The following is a 16,121-nucleotide window of genomic DNA, read 5'->3' on the forward strand; positions in this document are numbered from 1 at the left end:
TTGGGAGTTAAGGTATTCAATCTATGGATCCAACGCTGTTCGGTTTGAATCAGTCTACAATCTCTATCACCTCCTCGTATAGATCCAGGAATATGATCTATTATTAAACATTTGTAGTCTCAAAATGTGTGTGGTAAAAATGGTCATAGTGCCCAGGAAAAATCCATGCAAGGGCACACTAAGGCCAATGTTTGCTGCAGCTTAGTAAAAGGACCCCTAGTAAGTTAAAGATCACAAGTTAAAGAGTCAGAGCGAGTCAGATCTATGTGCTGTGTAGCACTGGAGCATTGTACCCAAGCTGCTGTTTGTGCAAAGATCACTCTCCTCTGTTCATAAGAACATAAGTGTTGCCATACTGGGACAGACCGAAGGTCCATCAAGCCCAGCATCCTGCTTCCAACAGTGGCCAATGCAGGTCACAAGTACCTGACAAGATCCAAAGCAGTACAATACATTTTATGCTGCTTATCCTAGAAATGAGCAGTGGATTGTCCCAAGTCCATCTTAATAATGGCTTATGGGCTTTATTTTAGGAAATTATCCAAACCTTTTTAAAATCCTGCTAAGCTAACTGCTTTTACCACATCCTCTGGCAAGGAATTCCAGAGTTTAATTACACATTGAGTGAAGAAATATTTTCTCCGGTTTGTTTTAAATTTGCTACTTAGTAGTTTCATTGCGTGCCCCCTAGTCCTAGTATTTTTGGAAAGTGTAAACAAGCGATTTACCTCTACCCATTCCACTCCACTCAGTATTTTATAGACTTCTAACATATCTCCCCTCAGTTGTCTCTTTTTCAAGGTGACGAGCCTTAGCCCCTTAGCCTTTCCTTACAGGGAAGTCATTCCATCCTCTTTATCATTTTCGTCACCCTATTGTGCACCTTTTCTAACTACTCATGAGACAGTTTTGTAAGTGAGTTAAGAGTTCATTGAAATGAGAGGCAGCTACTACTACTTAACATTTCTAGAGCGCTACTAGGGTTACGCAGCGCTGTGTAGTTTAACAAAGAAGGACAGTCCCTGCTCAAAGGAGCCAGTGTAATGCACCACAGTGCAGTATTTCTGTGGTCATGCTTTGATTGAGTGTGTTATTGCATGACTGTCAGAGTTGATGATGTCATGTACAGATGGCTCTCCTTCTTTTCAGAGAGGAGGCTACAGAGGGTTTTAAATAGGGAGATACTGGGGGAAATTCTATAAATGGTGCTGAAAATTCAGCATTAAAAAAAATCAGCGCTAACAGTATTCTATAATGGACTCGGTGTCCTTTACAGAATAGCATGTAGCACCTGGATGTGCGTTCAGCTTTGGATGTGAAGAATTACACCGACTGAAACCAAGTGTAAATCCCGGCTTGCAAGTCCCCGAAGTCTATAGCACTGAGCACATTTAAAGGGCCCGCCCACGCCTCTCTCGTGGCCATGACCTACAGTATGTACAGATGCACACGGAAACACTTACATGTTATTCTATAAATGGGCACACAAAGCGTGCTTTCACGTAGATATTCTATTGACGCCTTGCATCTGTTAGAATGCTTTTTTGCCCGACAATTTTGTGCAGACGTAGAGCCAAACGTTCAGTGTTTTATATATATATATATGTAATATATTTATAGGGAGCGCACTGTCCCTGTTGATTTTTAATTATGTCCAACCATTGCTCGCCTTTATTAAATCATTTGGATCTGATTCTATATCTTTTCTGACAATGCTCTCCCGACTGCAACATTACAGCACATCGCAATATCATCAGCATTATCTGAAGAGGCTTCAGTCCTGTCTTCAGTAATTTAATATAAGCTAAAATTAAAAGTGCTACAGATTCTGGAGATCTGGAAGAAGTCTGCGTCCATACTTGAGCCTGTGATGACTTTAGATCAGATATACCCAGCCAGTCAGGTTTTCAGGATACCCACAATGAATATGCATGAGATAGATTTGTATACACTGGAGGCAGTGCATGCAAATCTGTTGTGCATATTCATTGTGTGTATCTTGAAAATCCGACTGGCTAGGTGTGTCCTGAGGCCCTTGAGAATCCCTGTTTTAGATGGATCTTAGGGATGCATGTACGCCAAAAACTTTTGGTTCATTTTGGGGGGGGGGGGGGTCCCCATTTTTTTCAGGTGATTTCTCAATTTCACATTTAGGGCCCTGTTTACTATAGAGCATTATAGATGCGTTAACATTTTTAACGCGCGTTAACCACTTGTGTGCCTACAATATTCAGATAGGCGCGCTAAAAACACTAACGCACCTTAGTAAAACAGGGCCCTTACAGAAAAATTATCTTTTTTAAAAGATGCCAGTGTAATGCAACACAGCAATCTGTTCAAACATGTAAAGGAGTATCAGCTTTCAGTCACATTGTTCATATCGTTCTCATTTTTAATTTTCGTCACTATTTTGAACTGTATTCCTCCTCCACCCCCCTCTTTAATTCTTAACCTATTGAGAAGAATGCTGCAAAGTCATGGAATAAGAGAATTCAAAAAGAGTTCCCACACTGCCAAGAAGCACTTTATCACTTTCTCCCCCATCCTCTTGGCAGTCAGTTGCACCATCCTCAGTAAATTATGCTTATGATTTCTCCATAAAGAGGAGGTGGGTGGCTCTGACTGTATCCAACTCATTAATGAAGAAATGTTAATATGCATTGTAGATTTCTTTTTAAATAATTTTTATTGCACTAGCAAAATAAATAAACAACAAAGGTTTCTCCTTTACGTGTTTGATGAGAACGATATGAACAAAGTGACTGAAAGCTGATACAGCCATCATTACAAAACAGGACTTTAGGTAAACACCAAAGAATTACACAGTAAACTGGCATGTTTTCAAATTGCTGTTCTTGCCTTCCCGCTTCCCACTTGAACAGTGACAATTCAAATAATTCAGGGAGAGAATAGCTGCAGGTTGTTTCTTCTCTGCAGCTAATATCCCTACAGTCTTTTCCTTCTCCACCCCTTATCCCAAAGCCCCCTCCCTCTATCCCTTCTCTTCCTGTGGTACTGTATCCATTATTATTATATTCAGGAAAGCACTACATGCCCTGTCAGGAAACAGTTTTGTAGCTTTTCAACATACACTTCTTTGAATTAATTAATTGGTTTGCATAGGCCAGTGATTTGCAACCCAGTCATCACCCAGCCAGTTAGGTTTTCAGGATACCCACAATGAATATGCATGAGATAGACTTGTATGTACTGCTTCCTTGGTATGCAAATCTATCTCATATATATGGATTATGGATATCCTGAAAACCTGACTAGCTGGTTGTGCCCTTGAAGACTGGGTTGTGAAACACTGGCATAGGCAGGGGAATGGGTTGAGCACTGAAATTTTTAAGGCACGCTAATGAACTGACTGCAGGCATGAGCAGATGGGTTTTGCTCGCCAGTAGCATCAGAAATGACAGAGACCCAGTAGAAATCACCTTAAAGTGGGGAACGAATATGTTTTCACCCACAAGTAGTGTAAGGTCTGCTCAAACGTCCTGGGTATATCCCTCGCCTCCTTAAAACAACTGAGGAAGGTGGTAATTGGCGTGAGCTGGGGGAACTACAATTCCCATGAGCTCTTGGGTGAGGTTCCTGGCAGGCAGGTGAAGGAGTAATTAAGGCAGGTGAGCTTTAACAGTAAGGCTTCATTTTTTTTCTGGCTCGGGTACTCCCGCCCTGCTGCTGCAACTACATTTGTCCCCATGGTATGCTGGTCTGGGGCGGGCTGCCGACCACACTTGTGGGAAAGAAGAGGGTGCCCCTGTGAAAAATTACAGAAGGACCTTACGAGACTGGGAGACTGGGCGGCTAAATGGCAGATGACGTTTAATGTGAGCAAGTGCAAGGTGATGCATGTGGGAAAAAAGAACCCAAATTATAGCTACGTCATGCAAGGTTCCACGTTAGGAGTTACAGACCAAGAAAAGGATCTAGGTGTCGTCGTCGATAATTCATTGAAACCTTCTGCTCAGTGTGCTGCTGCGGCTAGGAAAGCTAATAGAATGTTGGATATTATTAGGAAAGGTATGGAAAACAGTTGTGCGGATGTTATAATGCCGTTGTATCACTCCATGGTGCAACCGCACCTTGAGTATTGTGTTCAGTTCTGGTTGCTGCATCTCAAGAAAGATATAGTAGAATTGGAAAAGGTGCAGCGAAGGGCGACTAAAATGATAGCGGGGATGGGACGACTTCCCTATGAAGAAAGACTAAGGAGGCTAGGTCTTTTCAGCTTGGAGAAGAGACGGCTGAGGGGAGACATGATAGAGGTATATCAAATAATGAGTGGAGTGGAACAGGTGGATGTGAAGCATCTGTTCACACTTTCCAAAAATACTAGGACTAGGAGGCATGCGATGAAACTACAGTGTAGTAAATTTAAAACAAATCGGAGAAAAGTTTTCTTCACCCAACGCATAATTAAACTCTGGAATTTGTTGCCGGAGAACGTGGTGAAGGCGGTTAGCTTGGCAGAGTTTAAAAAGGGGTTAGACGGTTTCGTAAAGGACAAGTCCATAAACCACTACTAAATGGACTTGGGAAAAATCCACAATTTCAGGAATTACATGTATAGAACGTTTGTACGTTTGGGAAGCTTGCCAGGTACCCTTGGCCTGGATTGGCCGCTGTCGTGGACAGGATGCTGGGCTCGATGGACCCTTGGTCTTTTCCCAGTGTGGCATTACTTATGTACTTATGGTCGCCGGCTGATATTGGCGACCGTTCCCTCCCGGGGTCCTCTGCTCTGTCGCATGGTGATGACGTCCTTGGATATCCCATGTCTCCCACCCCCTTTTGGGAGCTGCGAGATCTCTGAGGGGGCAGGGTGGGGGAGTTCATGGCCCCTTGTTAACTCTCTGCCATGCACCCTGGCCTGTGGCCTCCCTATAACATGGGCAGCCTTGACCTTCCCCTAGCCCTGCTGACTTTCCGCTCACCCTCTCTGTCTACCTTAACAGGTGAGGGCTGGCTTCCCCAGCATTAATGCTATAAGCCTGGTATAGTTCTCCAGATTTGCCCTGGGCTCCCCCAAACTAGCTGAGGCCTGTGAACTGTCTATTGCCTCGCCTTAACTTAGACCAAAGTTTTCCCCCAGATTTGTTATAGCAGCGTCCACTCGAGGGCTCCCTGCACGTCGTTGTTGGAACAGGTCATTTCCTATTTCAGATATATGCACTCCTTCTGTCTTGTTTCTTTTGTTGGTGAGCCCTTAGGTTCCCTAAGGCCCAGAAAGACCTCAGAGGACAGCCGTGCAACCCCGAATCTTCACCCGCGGCGGCCGCCGTTCACCAAGGGTTGAGCCCCCAGCTGCAGGCGGCCAGCAGGACTGCTGGAACCGCGGGGTTGACGGCTGGCCTGGCTGGCAGTCAGCAAACACAGTCTATGGATTGACGGCTAGCAAGGGCGGCTAGCAATCCGTGGGTAGTATCAATGCTGTCTCTGGATAGCGGCTAGCAATCCGTGGTTAATATCAGTACAGTCTCTGGATAGCGGCTAGCAAGGCGGCTAGCACTCCGTGGTTAATATCAGCCCAGTCTCTGGATGGCGGCTAGCAAGGGCGGCTAGCAATCCGTGGTTAATATCAACACAGTCTCTGGATAGCGGCTAGCAAGGGCGGCTAGCAATCCGTGGTTAATATCAGCACAGTCTCTGGATGGCGGCTAGCAAGGGCGGCTAGCAATCCATGGTTAATATCAACACAGTCTCTGGATGGCGGCTAGCAAGGGCGGCTAGCAATCCGTGGTTAATATCAACACAGTCTCTGGATAGCGGCTAGTAAGGGCGGCTAGCAATCCGTGGTTAACATCAGCACAGTCTTTCATCTGCTGGTACCCTCGTGAGTAGGTCATCCAAGTGCTTGGGGCGAAAGACGAGCGCAACATGTCCCATGCTTCTGGACTGCAATCCGCCACAGGTGCTCCGGAACTGCCGCTCCCCGGAGGTCTGCTTCTGGGGCTAATTCCCTGAAAAGAGCCCACTTGGAGCGAGAAAGAGAGTCAGCCACTTTGTTATGCACCCCCGGGACGTGCCTAGCTTGCGCTGCTACACTAAGTTTTAAGTATTGCAGCACAACTATCCTAAGCATTTTCTCCTGTACTTTGCAAAATAAACATAGAAAAATATACATTTTACAAAGCAGGTACATCTCAGTCCTTACAAAGTATTAAATAAAAATAATGTTTTTTCTACCTTTGTTCTTTGGGAATTTGGCTTTTTTTTCCGTGTTTCATGAGTCAGCCTTACAAATTCTTTTCCAGGCTGGCCTTTCCATTTCTTCTCTCTCCTCTTGTCTTCTTCCTTTCCTTCTCTACATCTATTTGGCACTGATCTGTGTTACCATCTTTCCCCTTTTCCAAAATTACCTCTTTGTCCCCCATCTCATCCCTTTTTCACGTCCCTATCTCCTCCTCCCCTTTCCAATAGTGCCCTCTGTGTCCCTATCTCCTCCCTGCTTTCCAGTAGTGCCCCTTTATGTCCCTATCCAATCTCAGTTTTCCCTTCCCAGTGAAGCCGTCATTGCCATACTCGCAAAACAAAGCAAGCAAACCTATGAGCTGCTGCATCCATGTTGTCACTCTTTATTGTTGGTAGCATTTGTATTTAATCTCACTTATATTTACAAACATGCCAATTTGTGCAGTATAAGGATGTACACAGAAAAAGTATAACAACGGAACGGAATATATGTAGAGTAGTAATTTGTTGTAAATCGTAATCAGTGTGTCATTTGGAGGGGCTAGTTATAGAGGCACTCTAGCACGTGTTATATTTGTGCAGAGATTTTTTTTCTCCTGGTAAAGGCCACTAAAACAAAATATGTAAGCCACATTGAGCCTGCAAATAGGTGGGAAAATGTAGGATACAAATGTTATAAATAAATAAACAACTAAATATAAGAAAGCCAATGGACTGCATTAGGGGCTTATAGCCCATTTAGTTATGTTTAAACAAAAGAGATCTGCATTAAAAAAATATTTATTTTTATTTTGACCTATAAAACCACTTGTCCCTGAAACATGCCTAAAAACAGAATAATCCATTTGTGTGTCTAAAATGTAAATTCCTACAAATGAGATGACGTTAAAATGTGATTCCATGTGCCCCAATGAAAGGTGAGTTTAATTCTACTTCCATTTAATTTCAGTATATTCTATCATCTTTATAACACCAGCTTCCCAAGGCACAGTACAACAACAGTTAAGATAAACTCATCAAGAAACAGGATATCCTCACTTAAATCTCGGTCATATGTATTGTATAGAAGAACAGTGAAGAAAAATGAGCACAAACTACAGAGTTTATAATTGCTTTTTCTACCAGCTGCAATAATTTTTGAAGCCGTTATTTCTTTTCTCCTCCATCTTTTAAGGCACTGCCTATTAACAGAAACAGCTTTAGCCTTGTTACAGATCAACAATAAAGAACGACAACGTGGATGCAGCAGCTCATAAGTTTGCTTGTTTTGTTTGGGGTGAAGGCAATGACGATGACAGCTACGTGGCGGAGTGGAAACACATTAACCAAATTGGCTTTTCTTACTTACTGGACTAGAAAGGCTCACTTCCACTCGTCTATTAAACCTCCTTGGGCAGCTCTCCCCTCCCCCCCCCCCCCCCCCCCCCCCAGAGTCTTGCATCTTTCTCCCTGTTTCTTCTGCTGCCTGCTGTCTTCCGTCTTGCATCGTCATTTTTACTGCCCTGAAGAGTTCTCCCTCAGCACCAGCGATTCAGTCAGCCTTCTGCCAGCATCGGGGCTTCTCCTCAGGCGCATCCCAGACTCCCGCCTACTCTAACGCAACTTCCTGTTTTCCGCAGAGGTGGGAGTGAGACACACCTGAAGAGAAAGCCCCGACGCTGGCAGAAGGTTGACTGTGAATTGCCGGTTGACTGTGAATCGCCGGTGCCGAGGGAGAACTCTTCAGGGCAGTAAAAATGGCGACGCAGACGGGAGACAGCAGGCAGCAGAAGAAACAGGGAGAAAGATGCAAGACTACGCGGCAGGCGGCAAGGAAAGTTACTGGCACTTGGCGCATAGGCGCCATTTTTTCAAAAATCTATTTGGGGGAGCGATCGCTCCCCCTGCGCCCCACCTAGCTACGCTTCTGCTTGGGCTCTGGCACCCACTAGGCATCGATGCCGGGAGGATCGCTCACCCTCCATTCAGGAGGTGTCGATGCACTCTACCTTGGACAGCCCGGTACCGCCTCCGCACCCCGGACAGATTCTGAGTTCGTCGCCTGTGCCGGACTCCCTGCCTTCCTCGACAATTGCTCTTAAGCGAGAGCCTCCGGGCCATTCTTCCAGGAATCCTGGAGGAGCTGTTGTGCCCTTCTTCTCTGGTACCGGGGGTGCTGGCCCCTTGCCCGTCGTGAGGTCTCCGATACCGGTACCGCTTGCGGTGCCTGCGTCGGACGCCTCCCAGGCAGACTCCCCGATGACATTGATGGAGGGAGCTTCATCGCCGCCGATGCGGGAGTCTTCTTCTCGACGTTCCCACCGTGGCCATGTGTCTACGGAGTCGGAGGAAGACATCAGATATTTCTCAGATGAGGAGTCTGACGGTCTTCCTTCTGATCCCACTCCCTTCCCTGAAAGACAGCTTTCTCCTCCCGAGAGTCTATCTTTCGCGGCCTTTGTCCGGGAAATGTCTACAGCCATTCCCTTCCCTGTGGTTACGGAGGATGAGCCAAGGGCTGAAATGTTTGAGCTTTTGGACTATCCTTCGCCACCTAAGGAATCGTCCACAGTACCCATGCATCATGTCTTCAAGAAGACACTGCTGGAGAACTGGGCGAAGCCGCTAACTAATCCCCACATTCCCAAGAAGATCGAGTCCCAGTATCAGATCCATGGGGACCCAGAGTTGATGCGGACTCAGTTAACTCTGGGGTTGTGGATCTGGCCCTTAAGAAGGTCAAGAGTTCTAGAGAGTATGCTTCGGCGCCCCCGGGCAGAGACTCTAAAACCTTGGATTCTTTTGGGAGGAAGGCCTACCATTCCTCAATGCTCATAGTGGAGGAGTGGCCTAGTGGTTAGGGTGGTGGACTTTGGTCCTGGGGAACTGAGTTCGATTCCCGGCACAGGCAGCTCCTTGTGACTCTGGGCAAGTCACTTAACCCTCCATTGCCCACCGCATTGAGCCTGCCATGAGTGGGAAAGCGCGGGGTACAAATGTAACAAAAAATAAATAAATCCAGTCTTACCAGCTCTACACGAGCATTCATATGCGGAACAATGTGCGGCAGTTGGCGGACTTGGTGGATAAGCTCCCTTATGAGCAAGCCAAGCCTTTTCAGCAGGTGGTCAGGCAGCTGAAGGCGTGTCGTAAATTCCTGGCCAGGGGTGTTTACAATACTTTTGATGTCGCGTCCAGGGCCGCTGCTCAAGGTGTGGTGATGCGCAGACTCTTATGGCTGCGCGCCTCCGACCTGGAGAATAGGATTCAGCAGCGGATTGCGAATTCTCCTTGCCGGGGGGATAATATTTTTGGAGAAAAGATCGAACAGGTGGTAGAGCAGCTCCACCAGCGGGACACCGCTTTCGACAAATTCTCCCGCCGGGCGCCTTCAGCATCTACCTCAACTGGTAGACGTTTTTATGGTGGAAGGAGGACTGTTACCTATTCTTCTAATAGGCGTAGGTACAATCCTCCCTCTCGCCAGCCTGCTGCCCAGGCCAAACCTCAGCACGCTCATTCTCGTCAACAGCGTGCGACTCAGCCGACCCCTTCGGCTCCCCAGCAAAAGCAAGGGGCGGGCTTTTGACTGGCTCCAGCAGAGCACAGCCGAAATCAAAGCGTCTGTGCTGGACGATCTGCCGGTTGGGGGGAGGTTAAAATTTTTTCACCAAAGGTGGCCTCTCAGAACCTCCGACCAGTGGGTTCTTCAAATAGTCCGGCTAGGATACTCCCTCAATTTGGTTTCAAAGCCTCCAAATTGCCCACTGGGAGTTCAATCCTTCAGCTTCCAGCACAAGCAGGTACTTGCAGAGGAACTCTCCGCCCTTCTCAGCGCCAATGCGGTTGAGCCTGTGCCACCGGGGCAAGAAGGGCTCTGATTCTATTCCAGGTACTTCCTTGTGGAAAAGAAGACAGGGGGGATGTGTCCCATCCTAGACCTAAGGGCCCTGAACAAATACCTGGTCCGAGAAACGTTCAGGATGCTTTCCCTGGGCAACCTTCTTCCCATGATTCAGGAAAACGATTGGCTATGCTCTCTGGACTTAAAGGATGCTTATACTCATATCCCGATACTGCCAGCTCACAGACAGTATCTTCGATTCCATCTGGGAACATGGCATTTTCAGTATTGTGTGCTACCCTTTGGTCTAGCCTCCACGCCCAGGGTGTTCACAAAATGCCTGGCTGTAGTAGCGGCGTCTCTACGCAGACTGGGAGTGCACGTGTTCCCTTACCTCGACGATTGGCTGCTGAAGAACACCTCCGAGGCAGGAGCTCTACAGTCCTTTCAGATGACTATTCAACTCCTGCAGCTACTAGGGTTTGTGATAAATTATCCAAAGTCCCACCTTCTTCCTGTTCAGAAACTCGAATTCATAGGGGCTCTGCTGGATTCTCAGACTGCTCGTGCCTACCTCCCGGAAGCGAGGACAGACAATCTTCTGTCCCTTGTTTCTTGGGTACGAGCGTCGCAGCAGATCACAGCTTGGCAGATGTTGAGATTGCTCGGCCACATGGCCTCCACAGTGCATGTGACTCCCATGGCCCGCCTCCACATGAGATCAGCTCAATGGGCCCTAGCGTCTCAGTGGTACCAAGCTGCTGGGGACCTAGAGGACGTAGTCCTACTGTCCACGAGTTTTCTTCAGTCCCTCCATCGGTGGACAGTTCGGTCCAATTTGACTCTGGGACGTCCTTTCCAAATTCCTCAGCCTCAAAAGGTGCTGACGATGGATGCGTCTCTCCTGGGGTGGGGAGCTCATGTTGATGGGCTTCACACCCAAGGGAGTTGGTCAGGTTTACAGATCAACCTCCTGGAGTTACGAGCGGTCTGGAACACTCTAAAGGCCTTCAGAGATCGGCTGTCCCATCAAATTATTCAAATTCAGACCGACAACCAGGTTGCCATGTACTACATCAACAAGCAGGGGGGCACCGGATCTCGCCCCCTGTGTCAGGAGGCCGTCAGAATGTGGCTTTGGGCTCGCCGGAATGGCATGTTTCTCCAAGCCACGTATCTGGCAGGCATAAACAACAGTCTGGCCAACAGATTAAGCAGGATCATGCAACCTCACGAGTGGTCGCTCAATTCCCGAGTGGTATGCAAGATCTTCCAAGTGTGGGGTACCCCCTTGGTGGATCTCTTTGCCACTCAAGTCAATCACAAGGTCCCTCAATTCTGTTCCAGACTTCAGGCCCATGGCAGGCTAGCGTCGGATGCCTTTCTCCTGGATTCGGGGGAAGGCCTCCTGTATGCTTATCCTCCCATACCTTTGGTGGGGAAGACTTTGCTGAAACTCAAGCAGGATCGAGGCACCATGATCTTGATCGCTCCCTTTTGGCCGCGTCAGATATGGTTCCCTCTTCTTCTGGAATTGTCTTCCGAAGAACTGTGGAGATTGGAGTGTTTTCCAACCCTCATTACTCAGAACGAGGGGGCGCTTCTGCATCCCAACCTCTGGTCCCTGGCTCTCACGGCCTGGATGTTGAGAGCGTAGATTTTGCCTCCTTGGGTCTCTCCAAGGGTGTCTCCCGAGTCTTGCTTGCTTCCAGGAAAGATTCCACTAAAAAGAGTTACTTCTTTCTATGGCGGAGGTTTGCCGTCTGGTGTGACAGCAAGGCCCTAGATCCTCGCTCTTGTCCTACACAGACCCTGCTTGAATACCTTCTGCACTTGTCCGAGTCTGGCCTTAAGACCAACTCTGTAAGGGTTCATCTTAGTGTGATTAGTGCATACCATTACCGTGTGGAAGGTGAGCCGATCTCGGGACAGCCTTTAGTTGTTTGATTCATGAGAGGTTTGCTTTTGTCAAAGCCCCCCATCAAACCTCCTACAGTGTCATGGGATCTCAACGTCGTCCTCACCCAGCTGATGAAACCTCCTTTTGAGCCACTGAATTCCTGCCATCTGAAGTACTTGACCTGGAAGGTCATTTTCTTGGTGGCAGTCACTTCAGCTCGTAGAGTCAGTGAGCTTCAAGCCCTGGTAGCTCATGCTCCTTATACCAAATTTCATCATAATAGAGTAATCCTTCGCACTCACCCTAAGTTCTTGCCAAAGGTGGTGTCGGAGTTCCATCTGAACCAGTCAATAGTCTTGCCAACATTCTTCCCCCGTCCGCATACCCGCCCTGCTGAACGTCAACTGCACACATTGGACTGCAAGAGAGCATTGGCCTTCTATCTGGAGCGGACACAGCCCCACAGACAGTCCGCCCAAATGTTTGTTTCCTTTGATCCCAACAGAAGGGGAGTGGCTGTCAGGAAACGCACCATCTCAAATTGGCTAGCAGATTGCATCTCCTTCGCTTACGCCCAAGCTGGGCTGACTCTTGAGGGTCATGTCACGGCTCATAGTGTCAGAGCCATGGCAGCGTCAGTGGCCCACTTGACGTCAGCCACTATCGAAGAGGTTTGCAAGGCTGTGACGTGGTCATCTGTCCAGACATTCACATCGCATTACTGCCTACAGCAGGATACCTGACGCGACAGTTGGTTCGGGCAGTCGGTGCTACAGAATCTGTTCAGGGTTTAGAATCCAACTCCACCCCCCTAGGCCCATTTTTATTCTGTTCCAGGCTGCACTCTCAGTTAGTTGGTTAAGTTTAGGTCAATCTCAGTTATGTCCTCACCATTGCAAGGCCCTATTGACCAATGTTTATTGTTTTGAGTGAGCCTGGGGGCTAGGGATACCCCATCAGTGAGAACAAGCAGCCTGCTTGTCCTCGGAGAAAGCGAAAGCTACATACCTGTAGAAGGTATTCTCCGAGGACAGCAGGCTGATTGTTCTCACCAACCCGCCCGCCTCCCCTTTGGAGTTGTGCCTTCTCTTGTCTTTGCAATGTACTGGACTGACGAACACGAGCGCGTTCAGGCGGGAAGACGGTCGCGCATGCACGGTGTGCGTGCGCACGTGAGGGCTAGCAAACGTCTTTGCTAGAGAAGATCTCCAATAGAAGGGGCTGCCGTGGACGTCAACCCATCAGTGAGAACAATCAGCCTGCTGTCCTTGGAGAATACCTTCTACAGGTATGTAGCTTTCGCTTTATCCCAGCACAGACAGGATAAACTTCATTGGCTACCAGTTTGCTTTTCTGCTCACTTTTAAATGCCAGTATTAGTTTTAAGACTATGATTTCAGGGTAGCTTTCTTATCTTAAAAACCACCTTGTACCAAGTTTTTTTTCCATATTTCTCCACCCTGAAGGTAGAATCAAGTGGTTAGTGCAATGGCCAGAGAACCAGAGGAAATGGGTTTGATTCCCACTGCAGCTCCTTGTGACTCTGGGCAAGTGATTTAATCCTTCATTTTTCCAGGCACAAAATAAGTACCTGTATAACTGCTTTGACTGTAACCACAGACAGGCGGTATATCAAGTCCCATCCCCTTTCCCTTTCCTTTTATGGGTCCCCATTTTTGGAAGTGGTTTCCTAAGGTCTTGACATTTCTGGAGCATTATTTGTCTATTTTGAAAAAAACATAACTTGGTCCTTTTATGAAAGCTTTCCATTGATCATACTATTCAAACCTTTATGTAAATTATTTGTCTTTTGATAATATGATTTTGATTTTTAGGATTTCATTTTGTTTGTTTGTCATGTTAATACTATGTTGGATTTTAATGTTAAGTGTTTGTACTTCACCTTAAACCTGGATTGGATATACAAATACTCAAACTGAATTTGAAAATTTATATTTTGGTGCTAATATTCTGGATTGAGCAAGTCCTGCTTTTGTTTCAGTCTGTACTAGTGGCTTTTCTCTTTTTTTTTCTCAGGTGATCATTTGACACGTTTTCTGGAACTATCACCAAGCCAGGTGCAGTACATCCTTGTTTGGGCATTGGCTGCCCTGATTGGCTACTGGATCTTGTCCTTTGTGCTGGGATTGGTCTTCTCCTTCGTATCCCGAACCCTCTGGCTGATAAAGGTCTCCATCTTCCTCCTAGCATTCTTCTACATCCTCATGTTGGTCCCAGACACCAACCTCCGTGTCCAGTTGCTGCTGGGCCTGCTTGGCATCTATGCCTTAGTTGGGCGGTTGGGTTCGAGTGGTCCTCGGTATGATGCCCACGTGGAAAACAAGCTGTGGAGCCTGGAGAGGCAGGTGGAGAAGTTGCAACAAAATCAGAGGCGGGCTGAAAAACTTTCAAAGAACTATGATAAGTGAAGAACAAGGGAGGGGTGAGCATTGGCACTATTCAAAACAAGATTAAACACAAACCAAATATTACACAAAATTTACCAAAGAATGAGCGATGGGTCTCCCCAGAAAATTGAGAAATCCAATTGGTTAAAGGGTAGTCCACATTTTCTAAGATCTTATCCTGTTCTGGAAATTTAAGCAGAGTCTACAGCTAGCTTCACATCACTATACCCCACGCATATCTAACTGCTGTTTTTTGTTAAATGTTCTTCCGTGGTCCATTGGCCTGTGTAGAATATGTTGCAAGTGACAGTCCATTTCCCAGTAGATGCTTGTCTAAAACCTCAACTTCCATATCTACATTAATTAGCAGAAGCTAAGTAGAGGCGGAACTTACATAAAATCCATGTGTCCAGCACCCTGCGTTTTGTAGGGACAAATTCCATTCTCGCCCCTGAGCAGGGCTGACATGGACTGTGTTTCTAGACTGCCATTAAGTCTGGTTCCTAAGATGTCCTTCTGGGTTTGCAAGACAGCCAAAATGTGATAATGGTGGTTGGCAGATAAGGACCATTTTGATTCTGCATGTGTTTTCCTAGTTTAAAGATTATCTCGTAATTGTGGTAATACATAGTAACACAGAGGATTATGGCAGGTAAAGATGAATCAGCCCATCCAGTCTGCCCAGTTAGTCATCTCCACATGGACTGGGATGTGTCCCCAGTGGCAGCCAGCTTGTGACTGCTCATAGGAGATCGCTCCTTATCCTAATCATTTTTTGTCTTACTTTGGTTCTCATCCTGGGTAGTGAGTCTACAAACCTCCATACTTAATCCAGCACCCAGCCTCCCCACATCCTCTGTCTTACTACCAAGTTTTGTAATAACATAAACAATCGCCAAAACTAGTGTGTCTGTCCTAGATCCCGTGGCCTGTAATCTGCTGCACTGAGCTGCTTTATCCTGGCTACTTCATGACTTGCTCTCTTTTATGTTTGTGCTGTGCTGTCTCTTTGGTTTTTCCTGATCACCTTGTTAGACTTTCTGATTTCCATCCCGGCTGTTTCTGTTGCAGAGGTCGTGGCGGAGGTGTGGGGGGGAGGAGAGATCAGAACTGGATTAAAACCACCTGAGAAAACAGATCTCACACGAACTGCTCCAAAACAAAATCTCTTAATTAAAATAATCACCCAACGTGGTCCACGTTTCATGGGTTGCTTCAGGGGTACAATACTAAAAACAACCAAAACAACAATATAAATCATAAATACAGAAAACAAATATAAAATTTCAATGCATAATACAAATATTAAAAGTGTGTGAGATCCAGGAATAAAATCATGTGAACTAACATTGAGGATAAAACATATAGCTGAGATAATATTTAACCATCTCTCTGACCTCACTTGCAACTTTCTTCAAATCAATCACCTTACTTTCTAATTCTTCCTACTTTCTTACTCATCTATATGTTACAACTTTGCCTTACCCTTCACTACTAATTATAATGTTCTATTACGTATTGTGTAGTCATTGCAAGTAGTATACCATGCCATACTTTGTATTGTTGTTCGAATATTTTTACTGCTCTAATTGCTTCCTGCTCATGTTTGATCTATTCCTACTGTACACCACCTTGAGTGAATTCCTTCAAAAAGGCGGTATATAAATCCTAATAATAAATAAATGAATAAATATAGGGACCCCTTTACTAAGCAGCACTAAAAAGTGGCCTGTGCTATTTTCAGCATGTGGGTTTCCCATGCACTGAAGCCACTTTTAGCGTGGCAGTA

At 46.4% G+C, this 16,121-nt stretch overlaps 1 protein-coding gene across 2 annotated transcripts in view; it reads left to right on the forward strand.

Annotated features, from left to right (window-relative positions):
* LOC115482437 (transmembrane protein 109-like) overlaps positions 1-15,571 on the forward strand; it is a 36,725-nt gene extending 21,154 nt beyond the window's left edge. For both annotated transcript variants that reach the window (XM_030222196.1, XM_030222187.1), the window contains one exon: positions 13,962-15,571. In XM_030222196.1, the coding sequence (XP_030078056.1) occupies positions 13,962-14,353 (392 nt within the window). In that variant the 3' untranslated portion in view covers positions 14,354-15,571. The remainder of the gene's footprint in view (positions 1-13,961) is intronic.
* The last annotated feature ends 550 nt before the right edge of the window (positions 15,572-16,121 follow it).

This window comes from Microcaecilia unicolor, chromosome 1 (genome assembly GCF_901765095.1).
Source record: "Microcaecilia unicolor chromosome 1, aMicUni1.1, whole genome shotgun sequence".
Classification (NCBI taxonomy): domain Eukaryota; kingdom Metazoa; phylum Chordata; class Amphibia; order Gymnophiona; family Siphonopidae; genus Microcaecilia; species Microcaecilia unicolor.